This window comes from Mixophyes fleayi, chromosome 4 (genome assembly GCF_038048845.1).
Source record: "Mixophyes fleayi isolate aMixFle1 chromosome 4, aMixFle1.hap1, whole genome shotgun sequence".
In the NCBI taxonomy this organism is placed as follows: Eukaryota; Metazoa; Chordata; class Amphibia; order Anura; family Limnodynastidae; genus Mixophyes; species Mixophyes fleayi.
In genome coordinates this window covers 276,639,932-276,660,268 of record NC_134405.1, presented here as the reverse complement: position 1 = coordinate 276,660,268, position 20,337 = coordinate 276,639,932, and the positions used below count along the sequence as shown (strand labels likewise).

Sequence of the window (20,337 nt, the reverse complement as noted above, 5' to 3'; positions counted from 1 at the left end):
AGTGAAGATGGCGGCGGCAAGCGGGGACGAATATGAATCCGGATCTCGCGAGATCCGATGGCGGGATGATGACGTTTTGCCTCGTTTTGAGTTTTGCGTTGGGCGGGAATACCCGAACAGTGTTCGATCAGGCTCGGATCGGCACTGTTCGGAGGTGTTCGGATTTCGAGAATCCGAGCCCGCTCATCCCTACTAGAAAGTAGAGATACTCACTGAGCCCCCGTGAACTGGTTTTGGTTTTGGATTAGCATCGTGTTTTGGTTTTGGCAAAATCACCCTCTTGTGTTTTGGATTTTTTAGAAAAAAAATCCTAAAATCACATAATTTTGATCTTTTGTTGTTCCTACATTATTATTATTAACCTCAATAACTCTAATGTCAAGTCATTTGCAGTCAAGTTAGACCACTTAACAGGTCACAATATTATTTTCATACACTTTCGGACAAATACTGCAGCGACCTGGCTGGATGGTAAGCGACCGAGCAATGACAAACACACAGCAGTTCATAGCACATCTAGGACACATTGGCACACAGCAGTGGCAGAAAGGAAAAATGGGGGTCCGCTCTCCCTCCCACACCTCGCTATATTGGATCTTAAAAAGGAATTCAAACTTGCGAGATCCAAATTCCAATGACATCACAATGATGTTTTCCCTCGTTTTGAATCCCAACAGCGCACGACAATACCAAGCCAGTTCGGCTCGGTACTTGTATCTCCTAAATTCAGGTGTGTTTGGTTCTCCAGGAACCGAGCCTGAGCAGCTCTACTAGAAAGAAGTTGCAGCAGTCATCTCAGGAGAGGATAGAATGGATAAGATTTGGCAGCATCCTGGGTAAGAAAATTCAAATTCTGGCAATATTTTGAAGGTGGAGGCAACAGTACTGGGGGAAGAGACTAAATAAGAGAAATAGAGAGGGAGAGGTCAAGTGTGACACCAAGACAGCTGGCTACACGAGATAGGATAAAAAGTGAGAGGTCAGGGGAGGAGAGGTAAGTTTGTGTGTAATCGGCGTAGAGGTGATACTAGATGCCGAAAGAGCAAATTATTTCTCCAAAAGAATAATAGGTTTGGCCAAGAACAGAGCAATGTGGGATCCAATCAGATAGTGGGAGTGGAGGGGAAGAGGAAGATGCTAAAGGAGCAGTTCAATGAGCAGGAAGTGAACCTGGAAAAAACTGCTACTAAGGCCAATGGAGTAAAGGTTGTGCAGGAAAAAGGGGTGACAATTGTGATAATAGCTGGCTTTATTGTAACCCTCTGTACTGCAGTATTCAAAATAAAATAAACAGGTTTATTTGACAAAATGGTAGCGCCAAACAGCAATAAACAGTTAAATAACACCCTGCAGCAAACAACACAACAGTATGACACAGACTACATACTGGTATAATGAAACACCTCACCAGTATCCTAGCAAATTTCAGAGACTGCTGTCTATCCATCCAACCTTCTCCTGGCTACCAGCAAGGCAGCAGTCCTGAGTCACTGTCACTCTGCTTTTGGCAGACACACAGCTCCCCAAGACCTATAGAGAAGATCAGGAAAAAGGCAGTACTCAAAGGATAGATTGTCCCTCTCTCAGGCAGAAGCCCTGGATAGGATAGATATCGTTCTGTGACTATACAGCAGAGTTATACACTGGATAAATCACAATCCAGGCACATTACATTTAAATACACAATGCAGTTCTCTGTAATAAAACATAGAGCTCTATCTGTGGAGCTTTTCCCTATCTTAACACGAGACCTCCTGATGCGATGTACATTCATACAGAACTGGTGGACAACAACTTTTTAGCCTAGGCTGGAATAATGGACTAGTCTGCAACATAAGAAAACCATGCTAGCAGACATTTCATTTTAACTACTTACAAATAGAATATATGCAAGTTTAAATATGATTAATAAATATTGGAAACCAGAGGGCTAGAAAAAGTATATGTTTTTATAGTCCACAGTTTGTGAGAAACGAGGTGCAGACTGGTTGAGGCGATATAAAACCTTGTTTCACAACAATCACCAATGTCAAAAGCAGCAGAGAGGTCCAGAAAGATAAGTATGGAGAAGTGACTCCTAGAATTTGCTGTACATAAATCATTGGTCACTTTTGCAACTGTGGTCTCTTTGGAATGTTTGGGGCTAAAGCCCGATTGCAGTATCGAGAAGGGTAGGAGAGGACAGAAAGTGAGAAAGGTGGTTGTACAAAGGTTGCACAAGTAGTTTGGAGACAAAGGGGAGAAAAATAGGGCAGTATTTAGACCGAGAGGCTGAGTTGAGAGATGGTTTCTTTTGGATTGGTGTGTTGAAAACATGTTGAAAGGAAGATAGAAATGTGTCAGTGGTGAGAATGCAGTGGCGGAGCAGAAATGATGAGAGGAGTACATCCTCAGGTACTGAGAGAATAAATTGAGGGTGGATTGAGGAGAAGGTGGGTGGAGTGCGTGGTATTTGGCATTAAGAAATATGTTTGAGGTTGGAAGGGGAGAGGTGCAGGTGGGAAGAGAAGAGAGTTAAACTTGACTGGGTGGATATTAGAAATGTGAATGTTTGCTTGACAAGTGAAAAGCAGTGCTGCACAATGAAAGGATTAATTTATAGTGGAGAAAGTCTTCAAGTAGTGCTAAGCGAGGCAGGAGCAGTTTGGCACACCAAACAGAGGTGCTACTGGACTAAGGACTTTCTAATCATCACCCATTTCTCACAGTTTAATGTACTTTTTAATCCTTGGCCCAGTCTAAGTATATGCACCAGAGCATCGGTGTATTATGTGTATTATTGCATGTTATTAGGTACATTTTGCCCTTGCTATTACAAATATGTATTGTATATATTAGAAATAGAAAGAATATTGCCATATTGTGTGAAAATAACAGGACAACAGAAGTCATTTGCTTGTGTCAGCTAAAGTAATTACCATTTGTCTCAAATGTCCATTGTTATGAGGTGTGGTTTAGATTTGGTTTGTAATCAGAACAATGTGTGAGTTAGCTAGCTGGCAGCCCAAGTTAACTATCTAGGTGAACAGGTAATCTGATACCTGGTAATTAGGTCAGATGATGTGCACGGTCTCTACAGTATTATACACATTGTTATAGCATTGGGAAATATATTAATATGTATCAATCTAAATGTTATTGTATCAAAATGTATCTCAAACTTAGATTGTATAAAGCTAGATATACAATGTGTCAAATGTCTTAATGAGTGTTAAGTGCCATGTTATTCCCCAATGTAAAATTGTAACACTTTGTTTAGTGTAGCCAGCCAAACTGCTAATTGAGTCAAGCCATTATATTGTATAATCAAGGTAACAGACAAAGTTTGTCTAACAGTTAAAGTATCCACTAATAGACCCCTGCTGAAAGGGGGAAGATTGAGACATTTGACCCTACTCCCTGTGTATATAAACAACAATATAAGGAGAGCAGAATGCCAAGAGAGCTATTCTAGCTTGGAGGATCCTGGTGTACAAGACATCAGCAAAAAGTATTCTGGGCTGGCATTGTAGTGCCACCGAAGGAAACCCTACCAGGGCAGGGTCTGTGTGAGCCAGTATGCAAGAATGGGCAACATTGTAACTGTCTAGCTAAACAATAGTGGTAATATTGCGGGAGGACAAGACTCTGAGAGTGGTGACTGCAAAAGGCTGCTGGAGCATACATGCTATCATTTACTCTGTATCTTGTGAATGTCTTGTGGTGTTATGCTGTCGTAATAAACCCTTATTTTCGATATACTCTGGACTACCTGAGTGAGTTGAGTCCCACAGAGGGTAACTGCCATCCCATCTAAGTATGGTATCCTCACACATGGTTGAGGTTTAGATCATTGGAGACTATCAGATTTAACAAAAAAAGGGGGGTGGACCAATCCGCTCAAAGGTATAGACGAGCCTCAATTATATGTAAACAAATGTAGCATATAATTTGAGGGGGTGCTCTCATAACTAGACAAGTCTAGACATGAAAGATACAGTTGATAATAAATATCAGCTGAGGAAAGTAGTATGTGAGGCACTCCTGTCTAGATAAACTATCACTATAAAATCAACTTTATTGATAATTGTTATTAAAAAGATTACTGTTTAAATATCCAAATGTCATATAGATTGGCGAATATAAAAGATAGAGGTGAAAAAGATTGAAATGTAGTGCTTAAAGAATTAAAAATGACCCATAGGGAGATGCGGTTGTCCTTGGTAAGTATTTGGGTTCGTATTAAGAATACAATACGTGAGAACTGATGCGTTCTCTATTCACCTTTATTATTAGTATAAGGACCCCTGACAATTGATATCTTGTGTCAAATTACAGTAACGGTTCATAATACTTGCAGCTGCCCTTGTTGTTATAAAAGGGTTATTTTGGCCTCATATAAATTGGGTGCTTTTAAATATACACCCATATATAAAATTTGGAATATTCTCATATATTCTAGAGATGTACCATATGTTGCGGGCGGAGTTAATATAGATGGTAGTGGTAAAGTTGATGTTATTATTCTATTAGGGCAAAAATCCCCAAAAGAAGGGGGGTTAGTAGATCCAAACATTTATTCCACACATAATAACATAGCCGTTTATTATTAACCTCATGTGTATAATGATGGATACATATACATCTTATGTGGTATATCCTAGGTTTATTTCACATCCTTTATCCAGGAAAAATATTTGCACCAGGCTTGTTCTATAATTGATAGTGAGTATTTTATGTAGTTGTTTTCACATAAACACTGTGTGTGAAACCAAAGATGCCTATATGATGTATATAGAGGGGTGTCCTCTAATGAAGGCAATCTCTCTATAATATAGCTCAGCTATGGGATCTCCACATATAAGTAATAGTGGAGGTAATGGTGGATGCTTTTCAATATCTATTATCTCACATGGGCCCTGTGTACTATGGAGAGATGCCTGTAAATATCATGGCAATAATGGTATCCACAAATGAAGGCAAATTTCTCTCAATAGTAGCCCAATAGTGAGATTCCCACGCATGTGGAATGGTCAAAATTGCCCACTATGACTGTATCAGTAATCCGGATTGTGGAACTACCCCAATCTATAATAGTTCTCCTATTGAATACCCGCTTTCAACCTGAGGCTAACAGCTATGATAGTTATTAACTATGAACCTTATTTGCAAAGCACGATCGCGGAGAGGTCCCGCTGACCGACTCCCTATTTCCGGGTCTGTGACGTCATACGTCACGTTACCTGACGTACGTTTCGCCGATAGGCTTATTCATGGGGAATTACCCGTCTAGGATAGGACTGGAACTTTTATGTTCCAGACAGCCAATGATATTGTTTCCTCAATGATTGACATCTGTGGTAGCCATTCATATGGACACAGATCTTGTTACTAATGAGAAAATAGTTACCTTGTCCTAATCGGACATAAATCTACATTTTAAGATATAGGTTTGCTATTCCGAGGATAATATATATGCGCATGATTGTCAATATGTATATAATTAAGGATATCTTATGTACAAGTACCTTATGTGTCAACATATATAAAAAGTTGATTATAAATGAAAGAGGGACAATAAATAATGATCATTGGACATAATAAAGATATCTATATACAGGATATGTAGTACAAAAATGTGATTCTAAAAATTAATAAAATCGGAAGGGAGGTGAGACGTATGTGATAATGATGAATTCTTAACTGAGTGATAACTGAAGCGAGGGAAGGGGATATACCCTAAGACTCCAATAACAGAGATAAAGTGACACGTGCAATTGAATGTGGTGCCCAGTGATAAAGTAAGCATGAATTGTTAACAGTTGATTATTATTAAATTTGTGTTATTATAAATGTGCTTTCGTTTTTATTTATATTTTTTGTTTTTTTATTTTTTATTGTTTATTATTTTTATTTTTATTTAAATTTTTATTTTGTATTTTGTTTTTATTTATATATTTATATACTATATATCCTATTGAACTCCTTTAATTCTTTGTATATTTGAAAAAGAAATAAAAATAATAAAATAAATAAAATAAAAATTGTTTTATTACAAAGAGTTCTTCTTATCATTATCCTCATTCTTAGCTATTGATATATAATCATATTTCAGGTCACAATTGATATAACACAATATAGTGGATCAAGTGTATTAAACTTCAATTGACGAATATTTAATAAAAAAGAAATTTATTTTGTGAGTGTCTTTATTCATTCTAAAATGATCATAAAGATATTTTGGTAGAATATATCCAATATTCATTATATCAATAAAAAATTCCAAGTATCCTAATGATAGTATATAAATATATAAATAAAAACAAAATACAAAATAAAAATTTAAATAAAAATAAAAATAATAAACAATAAAAAATCAAAAAATATAAATAAAAACAAAAAACGAAAGCACATTTATAATAACACAAATTTAATAATAATCAACTGTTAACAATTCATGCTTACTTTATCACTGGGCACCACATTCAATTGCACGTGTCACTTTATCTCTGTTATTGGAGTCTTAGGGTATATCCCCTTCCCTCGCTTCAGTTATCACTCAGTTAAGAATTCATCATTATCACATACGTCTCACCTCCCTTCCGATTTTATTAATTTTTAGAATCACATTTTTGTACTACATATCCTGTATATAGATATCTTTATTATGTCCAATGATCATTATTTATTGTCCCTCTTTCATTTATAATCAACTTTTTATATATGTTGACACATAAGGTACTTGTACATAAGATATCCTTAATTATATACATATTGACAATCATGCGCATATATATTATCCTCGGAATAACAAACCTATATCTTAAAATGTAGATTTATGTCCGATTAGGACAAGGAAACTATCTTCCCATTAGTAACAAGATCTGTGTCCATATGAATGGCTACCACAGATGTCAATCATTGAGGAAACAATATCATTGGCTGTCTGGAACATAAAAGTTCCAGTCCTATCTTAGACTGGTAATTCCCCATGAATAAGCCTATTGGCGAAACGTACGTCAGGTAACGTGACGTATGACGTCACAGACCCGGAAATAGGGAGTCGGTCAGCGGGACCTCTCCGCGATCGTGCTTTGCAAATAAGGTTCATAGTTAATAACTATCATAGCTGTTAGCCTCAGGTTGAAAGCGGGTATTCAATAGGAGAACTATTATAGATTGGGGTAGTTCCACAATCCGGATTACTGATACAGTCATAGTGGGCAATTTTGACCATTCCACATGCGTGGGAATCTCACTATTGGGCTACTATTGAGAGAAATTTGCCTTCATTTGTGGATACCATTATTGCCATGATATTTACAGGCATCTCTCCATAGTACACAGGGCCCATGTGAGATAATAGATATTGAAAAGCATCCACCATTACCTCCACTATTACTTATATGTGGAGATCCCATAGCTGAGCTATATTATAGAGAGATTGCCTTCATTAGAGGACACCCCTCTATATACATCATATAGGCATCTTTGGTTTCACACACAGTGTTTATGTGAAAACAACTACATAAAATACTCACTATCAATTATAGAACCAGCCTGGTGCAAATATTTTTCCTGGATAAAGGATGTGAAATAAACCTAGGATATACCACATAAGATGTATATGTATCCATCATTATACACATGAGGTTAATAATAAATGGCTATGTTATTATGTGTGGAATAAATGTTTGGATCTACTAACCCCCCTTCTTTTGGGGATTTTTGCCCTAATAGAATAATAACATCAACTTTACCACTACCATCTATATTAACTCCGCCCGCAACATATGGTACATCTTTAGAATATATGAGAATATTCCAAATTATATATGTGGGTGTATATTTAAAAGCACCCAATTTATATGAGGCCAAAATAACCCTTTTATAACAACAAGGGCAGCTGCAAGTATTATGAATCGTTACTGTAATTTGACACAAGATATCAATTGTCAGGGGTCCTTATACTAATTATAAAGGTGAATAGAGAACGCATCAGTTCTCACGTATTGTATTCTTAATACGAACCCAAATACTTACCAAGGACAACCGCATCTCCCTATGGGTCATTTTTAATTCTTTAAGCACTACATTTCAATCTTTTTCACCTCTATCTTTTATATTCGCCAATCTATATGACATTTGGATATTTAAACAGTAATCTTTTTAATAACAATTATCAATAAAGTTGATTTTATAGTGATAGTTTATCTAGACAGGAGTGCCTCACATACTACTTTCCTCAGCTGATATTTATTATCAACTGTATCTTTTTCATGTCTAGACTATCAGATTTATAAGATAAAAGAGTCCTACCTTTGGCGAATATGAGGGGTTCGCCCTGTACAACAAGGGTCACTGCCGGTAACAGCAGTACCATCATCAGTGGTAGCCACTAGTGGTAATATTCACCAGGCCTTAACTGTGATCCTACTTAAAAATTTGCAATCCTTCTCTTATTGCCTTTTTGGGATAAAATAGTAAATTTAACAAAAAAAAAATAAATACAAATAAAAGTATTTAAAACACAGCACACATCCTTACCAACCTAATAAGACACCAATAGAAGCCCAAGTACATACATGTGCAGACTATTACTTGCGGACATTGTTACAAAGGGTTAAGACAGCCCTCCATGTTGGTACTTCTGCATAACTGTGAGACATCTTAACATAGTTTTACTTTAACAAATTATTTTTCAAAAATGACAAGATTAAATTAGAGATGCTCAGGCTCGGTTCCTCGGAAACCAAACGCACCCAAACTTAGGGGATCAGAGTACCGAGCAGAGTCGGCTCGGTACTTTCGCGCTTTTTCAGATTCCAAAATGAGGCAAAACGTCATTGTGACATAGTCGGATCTCGTGAGTTTTGGAATCTATAAATACCTCCCACCACGGCGAACTAGCACCATTTGAGAGAGGGATACAGAAGTGGTAGGATAGAATCTAGAGCAGTTGGGCAGGCAAACTTACATAAGTGAAAGAGGAGGGTGGTAGCAGTGTTAAAGAAAGCTCCATTGCTAATTGTCATTGCTGAAATACAAATATACAAGTCCTTGCAGGCTTTTTTTCTGAATTTGCACCAAAAAGTGTAGGGTGTTATCAAAATGGATTTACAGCAGTCACAGAAGAGCAGGAGCACCAAGCAGCTGCTGCCACCAGTCATGATGATAGTAATCCCTGTACGTCATCTGATAAAGCTGATGTAAAAGTACACAGTCTTTTTAAGTCCGGCAAACAAAAATGTAAAAAAAAAAACCTTTTACCTTGGTCAAGAAAAAAAGAGCTGTAATCAAGGCATAGCTAAGTTCCCCAAAAAATAAAATTGGCAACATGCCATTCGACATACGCAGTGGCAAAGAAAGAATCAGGCCTTTGCCTTTCTCTATGAGTGCTAGTTCTGCAACGGTCAGTGGGGCATCTTCTTGTAAGGTCAGTCATGATGGTGCAAGACCTTGTCATTCTGACTCAAAAAGAGTGTTATATAGGCAACGCAAAAAAAGAGCTGCGTTGCTAATTCTCATTGCTGAAATGCAAATACTAGTCCTTGCAGACTTTTCTTCTGAATTTGCAGGCATATTTTACTGCGTTATATAGGTAACAGACAAAAAGGAGTGTTCCATTGCAAAGAGTCATTGCTGAAATAGAAATTATAGGGCTGACTGGCTTGGTCTAAATCTGCAGTTACATTCTACTGTACCATAGCTCACTCAGAAACAGGAGAGGTGACAGGGTTCAGTGCTGAAACAGAAATTGTCGGTGTTCTTAAAAGTCTCCAGTGACATTGTATTGTGCCATAGTTCATACAGAAACAGGAGGGGTGACACTGTTGCTGTCACTTTCCAGTCTCAGTCATGGTGATACTAATCCCTCTACCTCATGTGCTAAAGCCTATGTTCAAGTGCATAGTAGTTTTAAGTCAAGGAAACAAAAATGTAAATTAAAAGCTTGTACCTTTTTAAAGAAAAAAAAACCTCTCTAAAAAAAGTGAAAATTTACTGTAGAAAAACATAATTGCCAAGATACCATTCTACCCAAAATATTACTAGGTATACCAGCATCAGGTAGCTCCCTTCTCTTAGCTAGATTTGAGCACCTGCACTCTACACTGTCATCATATTCACCCTCATCATTGTGTTCATCTTCCTCAAACAATACTAATTCATCCCCTCTGGAATCCACCAATCACCGAAGACTGTGTGCTTTGATGTAATTGCCGATAATGGCCTTCCTCATGGAATTTGTAGTTCATTTTATGGCAGAGCTGTCAAAATTTTTGGGCAATTATTTTAGAGCAGAGCAAAATGTGAAATTGTTGCACTGACTCATCTGCATCACAACTGGGTGTCTTGGGAAAGCTAAGTTTTTTCCGAAAAGCAGTTGCCAGAGAAACTTAAGGAGGAGACGTCATTACAAGATGTTGATAGCTCTTGGATCCAGGCAAAGTGAATTAAGTCCTAGATCTACAATTACAATATAGTTAGCAGATTTGCTCAGTTTAATTTCATCCTTCAATTTCTCTAGCTGCTTCTCAAAAAGTATAATTAAGGCAATCACTTGACTCAAGCCAACCGTGTCTGCGCTCTCTTCACAGGCGACTACTTCGCTGGACTAAAGTACATTCCCCTCAAATTCTAGTTTTCTTGCAGCTGCTGCATTCTCCTACATGCTGTTGCATAATCCCGAAAATGACCCATGTCATTGTCATTTTTTAAAAAGTTCTGTACCACCAAGTTGATTGTGTGAGCAAAACAGGAAATATGATGGAATTTTCCCTGCTGTAATTCTCTAACAATATTGGTGGCGTTATCAGAAATCCCATATCCTCAGGCAGGATTAGCCATGTTGCTATGACATCCCTTACTTTTTGTAACAGATTGTCAGCTGTATGCCTCTTAGTGAAGTCACTGATACATAGAGTAGCCTACTTCTGAAAAATGTGACGTACTTGGGTACATGCTGCTGCTGTTCCTGCTGGTGAATCACCAACCCAATGGGCTGTCACAGTCCTATAATCTTTAGTTTGCCCAGTTCCACTTGTCCCCATATCTGTGGTTAAGTGTACAGTGGGTAGAATGGCATTTTGTAGCCCAACAAATTACATTTTTACCAACTTTCTGGTAGAGGTAAGGAAAGCTTTTCTAGTAAAATGGTGTCATGATGGATTTTGGTAATAGGGACAGAAGACCTCAAGTAACTGTTTAAAACCAGCTGCATTAATAGTGGATATTTCGTCTAGCAAAGGATAGTTTAACAGTAAATTGTTGTAAACTACTAATAGTATTCTTCTTGGTTGAAGATTGACCCCCAGCAGCAGCAGCAGTGGGACTAACACTCAAGAATTCTTCTGAGGAATCCAGGATAGTGGAGGAGTCATCTAGCCTTAGCAACTTGGATGCAGGACTAACTCTGATCGCTACTGAGGATATTGATGATGAAGGTGTTGGGGTGTAGATTGCAGGTGCTGGGATCTAGATGAGAGAAGGGGGGTAGATGATGCTGGACTGCTTGTCATTTTTTGAACATAAGTTTCTGATTTTCCCCAACAGCTTTTCATGAACTCGCTTCAAATGCCGTAACATGGATGAGGAGCCTAGAAGGTTAAGGTCCCTACCTCTACTGACTGTGGCTTTACAAACGCTACAAGTGGCTAGACAACGGTTGTCAGGATTTGTGTAAAAATAATTGCACACATAAGAGGTGGATTTTTGGTCTTAGGCCCAGGCATGATAATGGCCCTTTTCTTATCACTGGCAAGAAGTGCTGCAATCTTTGTTTGAAAGTGTATGAAAATAATATTATGACCTATGAGGTGGTCAAAATTGACTGCAAAGGACTCGAAATTAGTGTTATTGAGGTTAATAATAATGTAGGATCAAAAAAAGAGCAAATTATGTGATTTTAGCATATTTTAGCAATTTGTCTAAAAAAACTACAGATCCAAAACCAAAACACACAAGGATGGTTTTGCCAAAACCAAAACACGAAGCTAATCCAGATCCAAAACCAAACGAGGGCCAGTGAGCATCTCTAGATTAAATACACATTGCTTGTGGTTTTTTGCTTTGTGGCAGTCTGCTTAATGAGAAGAATTTAGAATATAATATATCCTTAAAAAAAACCAGCAAAAAAAAAAAAACCACCATCAAAGAGCCTCCCCGATTGGGATCTAGTCTAAAAAACACATGACTGATAGAGAAAATGGTGCCATTATTTCTAAATCAGCATGTCACAAGTTTTAACTTTGAGGATAAGTGGTCAATATATTTGTGTGCCTTTGGCTAGGAAATAGGAATGCAGTATAGCAAATAAGAACATACATTTCATGAAAGGCAATAATATTGTGTGTAATGTTGAGTGCAGGTATTTGCCTTGGGCAAGCCAATATTACAGTCTCAAAGTGGCTACATAAATTTTTCCCCAGCTGCCCCATCCACAGAGAGACTCATGGCTTGAAACAAACAGAACATTTAAAAAAAAAAATTATATTGCCTAGTATAATATATAAATATATATATACATATATACATATATACACATATATACATATACATACACATATATATACACATATACATATATATACACACACACACCCCCAACAATGTCACATATTTTGATCTGGACGTTTTTGTTTTTTTAGGCTTTTCTACAAAATTTCCTCTTCTTAAATGTGAAGGAGTGGAATACCCAGACAGAGGAAACTTTAAGAGAAAGGCGCTCACCAGCTCATCTACTTTCCTGTTCACCAGCAAATATCTATAATATAAAAGCCTAGCGGCGTGTGTTAGTGTGAGAGGGCTCATCCAATTGACCTGAAATTTGGTATACTGACATTATTTGACAAAAAAATTAGAATAGTGAAGTCAGTTAACTTCCATTATCCCCCCTTCCCCCCATGGGAGGGGTAGTAAAGGCTAAATTTACGAGTTGAGGGCTCAAACGCATTTTCGTGAGGTAATTTTACCTCATGAACACACATTAAAAAGGGCGCTTGCATTGGGAAGTAACGCTCTTCCCCTGAGGAGGCCTGGGCTAGGCCCAAATGCACGACAAGAACCTTTTTAAGACTTTAAGTTGCTTGATTTGACTAGAATGCATGAGTATCATGCACGGGTTAACTTGTATTTGTATATTTTATGAGGCTGTTTACTCTCAGAACAGTGGAGATGGGAACACTATTTCACACACAAACTTTTATCCAGATATTTCTATTTGGTTTATAAATACAAAACCACTAACAGCAATTATATTGAAAAAGTGATTAACAAAATCATACTACGACAGATGGAATATACATCACACAAGAGGTACAAATGCATCACTGTACCAGTAATCTATAAGCCTCCCTGGGGGGGTGCCAGATATAAGTTGGCCCTTATGCTGTGGAGGATTCTCACCAAAGGTTGCTGGCAAAGCAGCGATCCTGCTTAAACGTCATTCCGCATTTGGCAATCGCACAGATCCACAAAACCTGCAGAGATGCCAGCAGAAGGAAGATGACTCTCGCAGTCCTTCTGTAGCGCTCTAATCTTCAGTCAGTCCAGATGGAGTTGTATCGCCATGCCAGCCTGGCACTCTTACTGGTTATAGAGAGTACTTGTTAATGCAGCAGCGTGTGCTCTTCACATAGTCCCCAATCCAGTCTCCACCCCTCCAGCAGCATCTCCAATCTGTCTAAGCATATCAAATTCACACAGAGTAGCAGAATCACAGATTATGAAATTAGCAACACGATTTCCTTGATATGAAACAAAAGAGCCAAATCACTGGGGATGTGATGAATTCTGGCAATTTTCTTGGATTAGCCCTGAGGGTTGGGACATGGCTAAAATACTACCCGTATTTGTAAAACACAAGGTTGTGGACTATCGTGTGAGATTTCTAGCTATTGACTGTGGTAGACATTCAATATATATCTTGGCGTGGTCAGCTGTGCGCTACTTATCACCTAATCTGAAACTACCTGTATTTGTGTCAGACCCCCTGCCAGTAATGGCTCCGCACAGTCTACAGATTCCATAGTCACACAAAGGATATCCCCAAAGGAACATAATCAATAGTGATTTAATGAACAACAGCATCATCATGGATCTCAGACACAGTAATGTAATCAAAGGTGATTTAATTAACAGGGTACTATTGTAGGGTTGACCGTTTCCTTGCTAGACTGCAGATGATTAACCTTAACCCAGGATGGCTACAGCTCTTTACTAGAGATGCTCACTGACCCCCGTGTTTTGGTTTTGGATGGATTACCATTGTGTTTTTGGTTTTGCCAAACCGTCATTGCGTGTTTTGGTTTTGGTTTGGCAATTTTTTTGGTCTAAAATAACCTAATTTAGTGCTCCACCAGTTTCTTGGATAAGTGAGGTAATTCTAAAACTAATAAATTATGGAAAAAACAGTTTAATCCCTGATAGGCCGTCCTTAATTTGAACACTTGCCTGCAAATTATACAGACAAACCTGGTTGTCTACCTCCTCCATCTTTGATTATTGGCAATCTAGCCATCATCTTTGGGTGTATATTACACCCTCCACTTGTAGTTGAATAGAAAAAAAAGCCGCCTGCATAGACTGTAGAATTAGAATGTAAAAATAAGGGAACCAAGGTAGTTTGGTATCTGTCTGCATCATAATCAACATCATCATTAGTGCCCTCGTTGCCTACACAAATCTCCCCCTCATCCTTTTCTAATTCAAAAGTGGCACCCTCAATTGGTGTATCACTGGCTACACTCGGGCTGTTAAGGCACACATCAGCAGAACTGCTGAAAGGAACTTTCTTTATGGGTACACTGTCACTAACAGAATGCTCACGATTAGACATACCACTGGTGGTGGATGGACTCTCCCCAGGGATTGGTGTCATTTCTGATTCAGAGCATACATTATCCTCTAATGCCTCACTGTTTTCTTGCAGCTCGGCTTTTACGCGTAACAGTAGTTGTGCACCACTTTTAGACTCCAAATTACTTGGTTTTGCTTGGTCACGAGTGTCTGTACAAGAAGATAGCTTGGTAACATTTTTTGATCTGCCACTAATAGAGAAAGGCGAAGGCCTCATTCTTTCTTTGCCACTGCATGTGTAGAATGGCATGTTGCCAATTTTTTTTTATCCGCACTTAAACTTTTCCTCAGTTACTTTTCTTTTTCGCTTCAACACTGTAAATTTTTTTTGGGTGTGTGTTTTTTTCCCTGATTTAAAAAGAATATGTACTTTTACATCGCCTTTCCCAGATGACGTACTGGGAACACTACCATCAGGACTGGTGACAGAACCTGGTTGCTGATTCTGCTCATATGTGGACTGCTTTGAATCCATTTTACTGAGCCCAAACCACTTGTAGTGCAAAATAATTGTAGAAATACTGCTGACAAATATGACTTTTGACAGCCAGAAAAATTAATGCAAAACAATGGGGGACACCCCAAAAGCACTTGGGAGTGCCAGAAACTGAACAAAAACCCTCCTCTATTCTCCTGTTACTGCTGTAACAACTGGTATGAAGATTAGAATGGTATTGAATAGAAACAATAATGTCTCCAATTACAGCTCTGTCCCTGCGCTGATATAGCCAGTGAGACCTAACCCCGCTTTCTCCCTCTGTCAAATGGCGATGGATTGCTGTGGAGGCTGGTATTTATGCTTTTCAAATCTCGCGAGAACCGAGCTCAGAAAAACGAATACGTCACGATGATGTTTTGAGTCAATTTCGAATCCGAACGGGCGGGAGAGTACCGAGCATGCAAGACACCAGAAAGGAACTATATTTATCTTAGCTGATTTATCTTGGCAAAACAATAACTGACATGAACCTATACATATAGAAGTTCATGCCTATTGCAACTTTACAATACTGTATTCAATATTAGGAGTCAGTAGTGGTTACAATTTAACGGACATTGGTGCTCATAGTCAAAACAAACAAAATTGATGCCTTTGTTGTCAACCAGTGTTGGAATGGGGTATTTGGGGCCCAATACAAGGAATTAAGTTAAAAGAATAAATAGTATTATACTTTACACAAATTTTAACCAGTAGTGAACACATACATTATGTCTAGCATTGATGTTCTGAATTAACAGCATAAATGTCATTTTTCCCAGCTTTGCCTAAACACTTCACTTCATTTGCTAACCCAATTTCTGCCAAATAATGCGAACAGTAGTGCCCATATACACTATGCCAAGTGAACACATGCTGTGGGCCCAAATAAGAGTGAGATATAGGTCCATTTGTAGAGCGTACCTGAGGTTTTTTCACTGCACATGCTCAGAAAGTGAACGTATACAACTGCAGATATTCAGACCTGCAAACTTTTTGGCACGGACGACTTCTTACGCCTAAAGAGGTGTGAAGGCTATAGGATAGGGTGCTGTACTGTAAGCAAACGGATTCAGACTGGGATGTAGTCACATATGGTTTTATTTGGGGGTCACCAGGGGCAGGTTCAAGTAGCAGATGATGACGAACACCTGAACCACTTGTAATTAGAGGTTTGTGAATGATATGCAGATATTTATTGAGACTTCTGTAGTCGCTCGGCTATAGATTAGGATTTGCTGAACGTGTTGTAACAAACCTTAAAGAATAAAAAAATAAATTGGTGTATGTATGTCAGTTGTTACTGCTGTATTGGCTAGTTTGTTCAAGTTTAAAATATGCTTCATGATAATTGCGGTCATAACATATAAAACATTCAACTCTGAATACGACATGCATACTTTTGTGTACATCTTTTTTTAACCCCAACTTACGCTTATGCGTACGTTCCACTCTGAATCAGGCCCTATTTGCCCAAAAGTGTCAGCATACTGAATTTCCAGAGGTGTGAAACATACATGCTACCCAGCAGCACCAACATAAATGATGTCCAACACTGACCACTGACCCTTAAATTGTTACATTGCCATCAGTCTGACATATTGTGATATTATTGCCTATAGCTCCATTTCCTGTCCTGCAGTGAACTGTGGCAGGCAAATGCAGGAGTACGGAAAAAAAAAAAAAAGCACTATCAAAACAATAATCATCATCATCATCAATTTATATAGCGCCACTAATTCCGCAGCGCTGTACAGAGAACTCATTCACATCAGTCCCTGCCCCATTGGAACTTGGTGTCTAAATTCCCTAATATAGACACACACTCACACACAGACAGACAGAGAGGAGACAGACCGACAGCGAGGGAGAGACTAGGGTCAATTTTGATAGCAGCCAATTAACCTACCAGTATGTTTTTGGAGTGTGGGAGGAAACCGGAGCACCCGGAGGAAACCCACGCAAACACAGGAAGGACATACAAACTCCACACAGATAAGGCCATGGTCGGGAATCGAACTCATGACCCCAGTGCTGTGAGGCAGAAGTGCTAACCTCTACAATAATGACAAATGATAGTAGTTTTATGACATGGTTGCAGCAATTTTGTCCTCTTGTGGCCAATCTGCATCGTGCTAATGTCTAAGAAAAGCCACAAGTGTGTTTGTTTGCCATCTGGCTTTCCACTGCAAGTCTAAGTTGGAACGTCATGTGGCCCATGAAGTATGGAACCTACCAAAGTAGCCTGCAATACACCAGTAGGCTTTCTGATCCTATGACCACCCTCTGAAAATGCATTTATTGCAAGAAATTGAAGTTAAAATACACAAGCTGTTCTTATATGAGATACTGTTTTGCAACATTTAAGAACATAAAAGTAAATATTTTCATATATTGTCAAAAATTGTAATGCAGGTGTTGTAGAATCATCTATTTGACTCATATCAAGTTCTGCATACTAATCCCCTTCAGTGCTTTTCCACAATCTATTGTAAGACATGACAAGAAGCCACTCCAAGAGGGAGATTCAATTAGCTGTGATGTGTCCGACATACATTACTGTGATGCATGGATGCGCACATTGCTGACCATTACAGTAAGGAATCTCTGCTTATTTTCCCCCTCGCACATCTATGGGATGTGGGGGGAAAATGGGCGTTGATTCCATCCTCGACATTGACGTAATGTGCTCCAGAACAGTCCACAGACGCACATCGTGCCGAATTGTATCTCCACCAAGAATGCACAAATTTAGGAGTGCCAAACAAAATGGCTTCTGTCTGCCAAGTGTGTTAAAACCAGGATTTGACATGAACAGGTTTTTTTTTTTAGGGTATGAAATATTTATTTCACATACAAAAAAAAATAAATATTTTTTGTTAAAGGTTTTCCTGAAAAGTGCAGGGCATGATGAACAGTAACATATATAGGACAGTTACAGTGTACTACAAGTGCAATATAAAAGTTTGCTTTACAAGAGACTTGGCAGTTCTATTTACAAATATAAAAGAAGGAAAAGAGAACCAATGGCTCTTAACCACTGATGTTTTAAATATCAGCAAGCTTACCTTACTGTACCTTACCTAAAAATTGGAGCACACTGCTAAAACCACTGTAGATCCAGTTAAACAGGAATGACATATCCAGAGGTTAGTAAGCCTAGAAGAAAATAAAATACAAAAATAGTCAGATCCTGTAAGGTTTATACATTCTCTTTGTTTCCCAGCAGACAGGCTCTAGTCAGGAAAGATATGCCAAAATACACAATAAACTGTTATTGCCTGGGCAAAGGGCATTCTACTTAATAAGTGGCATCAAATAATACCAGAAAGGTTAATGTATGGTAAGCTGGAATTCTTAAAGTAACAATTTCTATTAAGCTTGGTCATTGTTTATAAAATGGTAGGTTTGCTTCAAAAATCTGACACTGCAACTAAAACTGTAAAAACGTATGTTTCACAGTAGAAAAAAAAAAAACTTCACTTTGCATTTTTTACCTTCTTAAGATATATGAATTGCTATCTGATCTTTATATATTTTTACTGGACTTGTTGCATTTTAGAAGTAAAGCAAAACTTCATTCTATATGCCATCACCAGGATGACACCAAGACCTACAGAGGTCGATGGTACAAATAGACATGATGTCAAGGCAGGCGCAAGCCCTGAGCACGCTCCCAACCTTGTTACTTCTTACCTTGGCAGGAAAAAGGAGGGATGTAGCATCACAGTTAAGGGCCACATTCTCAGCAGCAGCTTTTCATAAAAGCTGCTGGCTGCTTCTCCTCCATGTCAGGGCCGGGTCTCCACATGCAGTCACCAATGGCCATTAAAATCACTGGACGAGTAACATTAATTGGGAGCAGTGAATGACTTCACCTACTCTAAACCTTTTAACCCAGGACCTGCCAGAGGATGCTCTGCTAAATGGGAGAAGATGCAACATGTAAAAAAGTATTTTTTAGATATTTTTATTACCACTTACTTAAATCGTAGCAGCTTCTTTGACCACTGAGATTCTTATTTAGAGGCTATTAAGACAAGCAAATAAGACAATTTTCAGAGCCGGTATGGTTAGGTTTATATATCCCAGAGTTTCCATAGGTTACCCGTATGCTTCTAATATGCTAACAGCAAGAGGAGGTGCATAGTGATATACATTATACATACTAAGTAATGTGGGCAAGACGCCTTTAATAGTTTAGTAACTGCATATTTAAAAATGGCAGGTCGGCTTAAGGCAGCATTAGTGATAGCATCCAATCTCTCTAACATATAGCTTATATTTTTGTGAAATGACTTGGAACTGGAAGCTCTCATATTGCTTGTTCCAAAAGAGTTCCTGCTCTGTCAGTGGAAATCTATGACAAGTTATTTTTGTCTAGTTAAGACTTCTGATATTTCTATGGTACCCCAATTAGGCGAAACATGTTCCTATACTGTTTTACTGCATTCCTAACAAAAACAAAAGTAGTAATAAGTTGATGAGTTGAGCGATGTCAACAATCCGGTATTTCTCCTTAATGGAAGTCAGTCTCACAGATTTCAACTTTTGTCCAATAAACCAGAAGTAATAGCTCATATTTCCCATGCTACATGTGCTACAGAAAAAGCCATGACTAGTCTAGTCATAAAATACCATATAAATAGCCTTATATGGTCAGGCACCGGACTGTTCGCAGTCCTGCTCCTCGATCCGGCTAGAGTGTGCTTCCTTCCTGCTGCTGTCCTGCTTTCTGTAAGATTTAAGGCTGCAGTCATGTGACTGCTGAATACACAGCCGACACAATTCAAAGCTGACTCAGCCTATTTAAACATGCTTGGGCACACAGTATGTATTCGGCTCTTACCTGTACTCCAGCGTTCCTGTGCTGGAACGCTTAGTGGCTGCTCCTTGTGACTACGACATGGACCATTCCTGACAACTCTCTTTACTGTTATTTTGATACTGCTACTTTTCTCATCTGTGCTGACCTGACCTATTCTTCTAGCAGCTTGGTACACCTGGGGGCAGGGCAGACCTGC

At 38.5% G+C, this 20,337-nt stretch overlaps 1 protein-coding gene across 3 annotated transcripts in view; it reads right to left on the bottom strand.

Annotated features, from left to right (window-relative positions):
* SAR1B (secretion associated Ras related GTPase 1B) overlaps positions 1-20,337 on the bottom strand; it is a 93,205-nt gene that overhangs the window by 37,354 nt on the left and 35,514 nt on the right. The window contains exons 2-3 of one of the 3 annotated variants that reach the window (XM_075209761.1): positions 19,298-19,343; positions 18,397-18,472 (exon numbers count right to left, since the gene is read on the bottom strand). The exons of 1 other annotated variant lie outside the window; for it this stretch is intronic. In XM_075209761.1, the coding sequence (XP_075065862.1) occupies positions 18,397-18,454 (58 nt within the window). In that variant the 5' untranslated portion in view covers positions 18,455-18,472; positions 19,298-19,343. The remainder of the gene's footprint in view (positions 1-18,396; positions 18,473-19,297; positions 19,344-20,337) is intronic. One more of the 3 variants, XM_075209760.1, reaches the window with a different exon arrangement.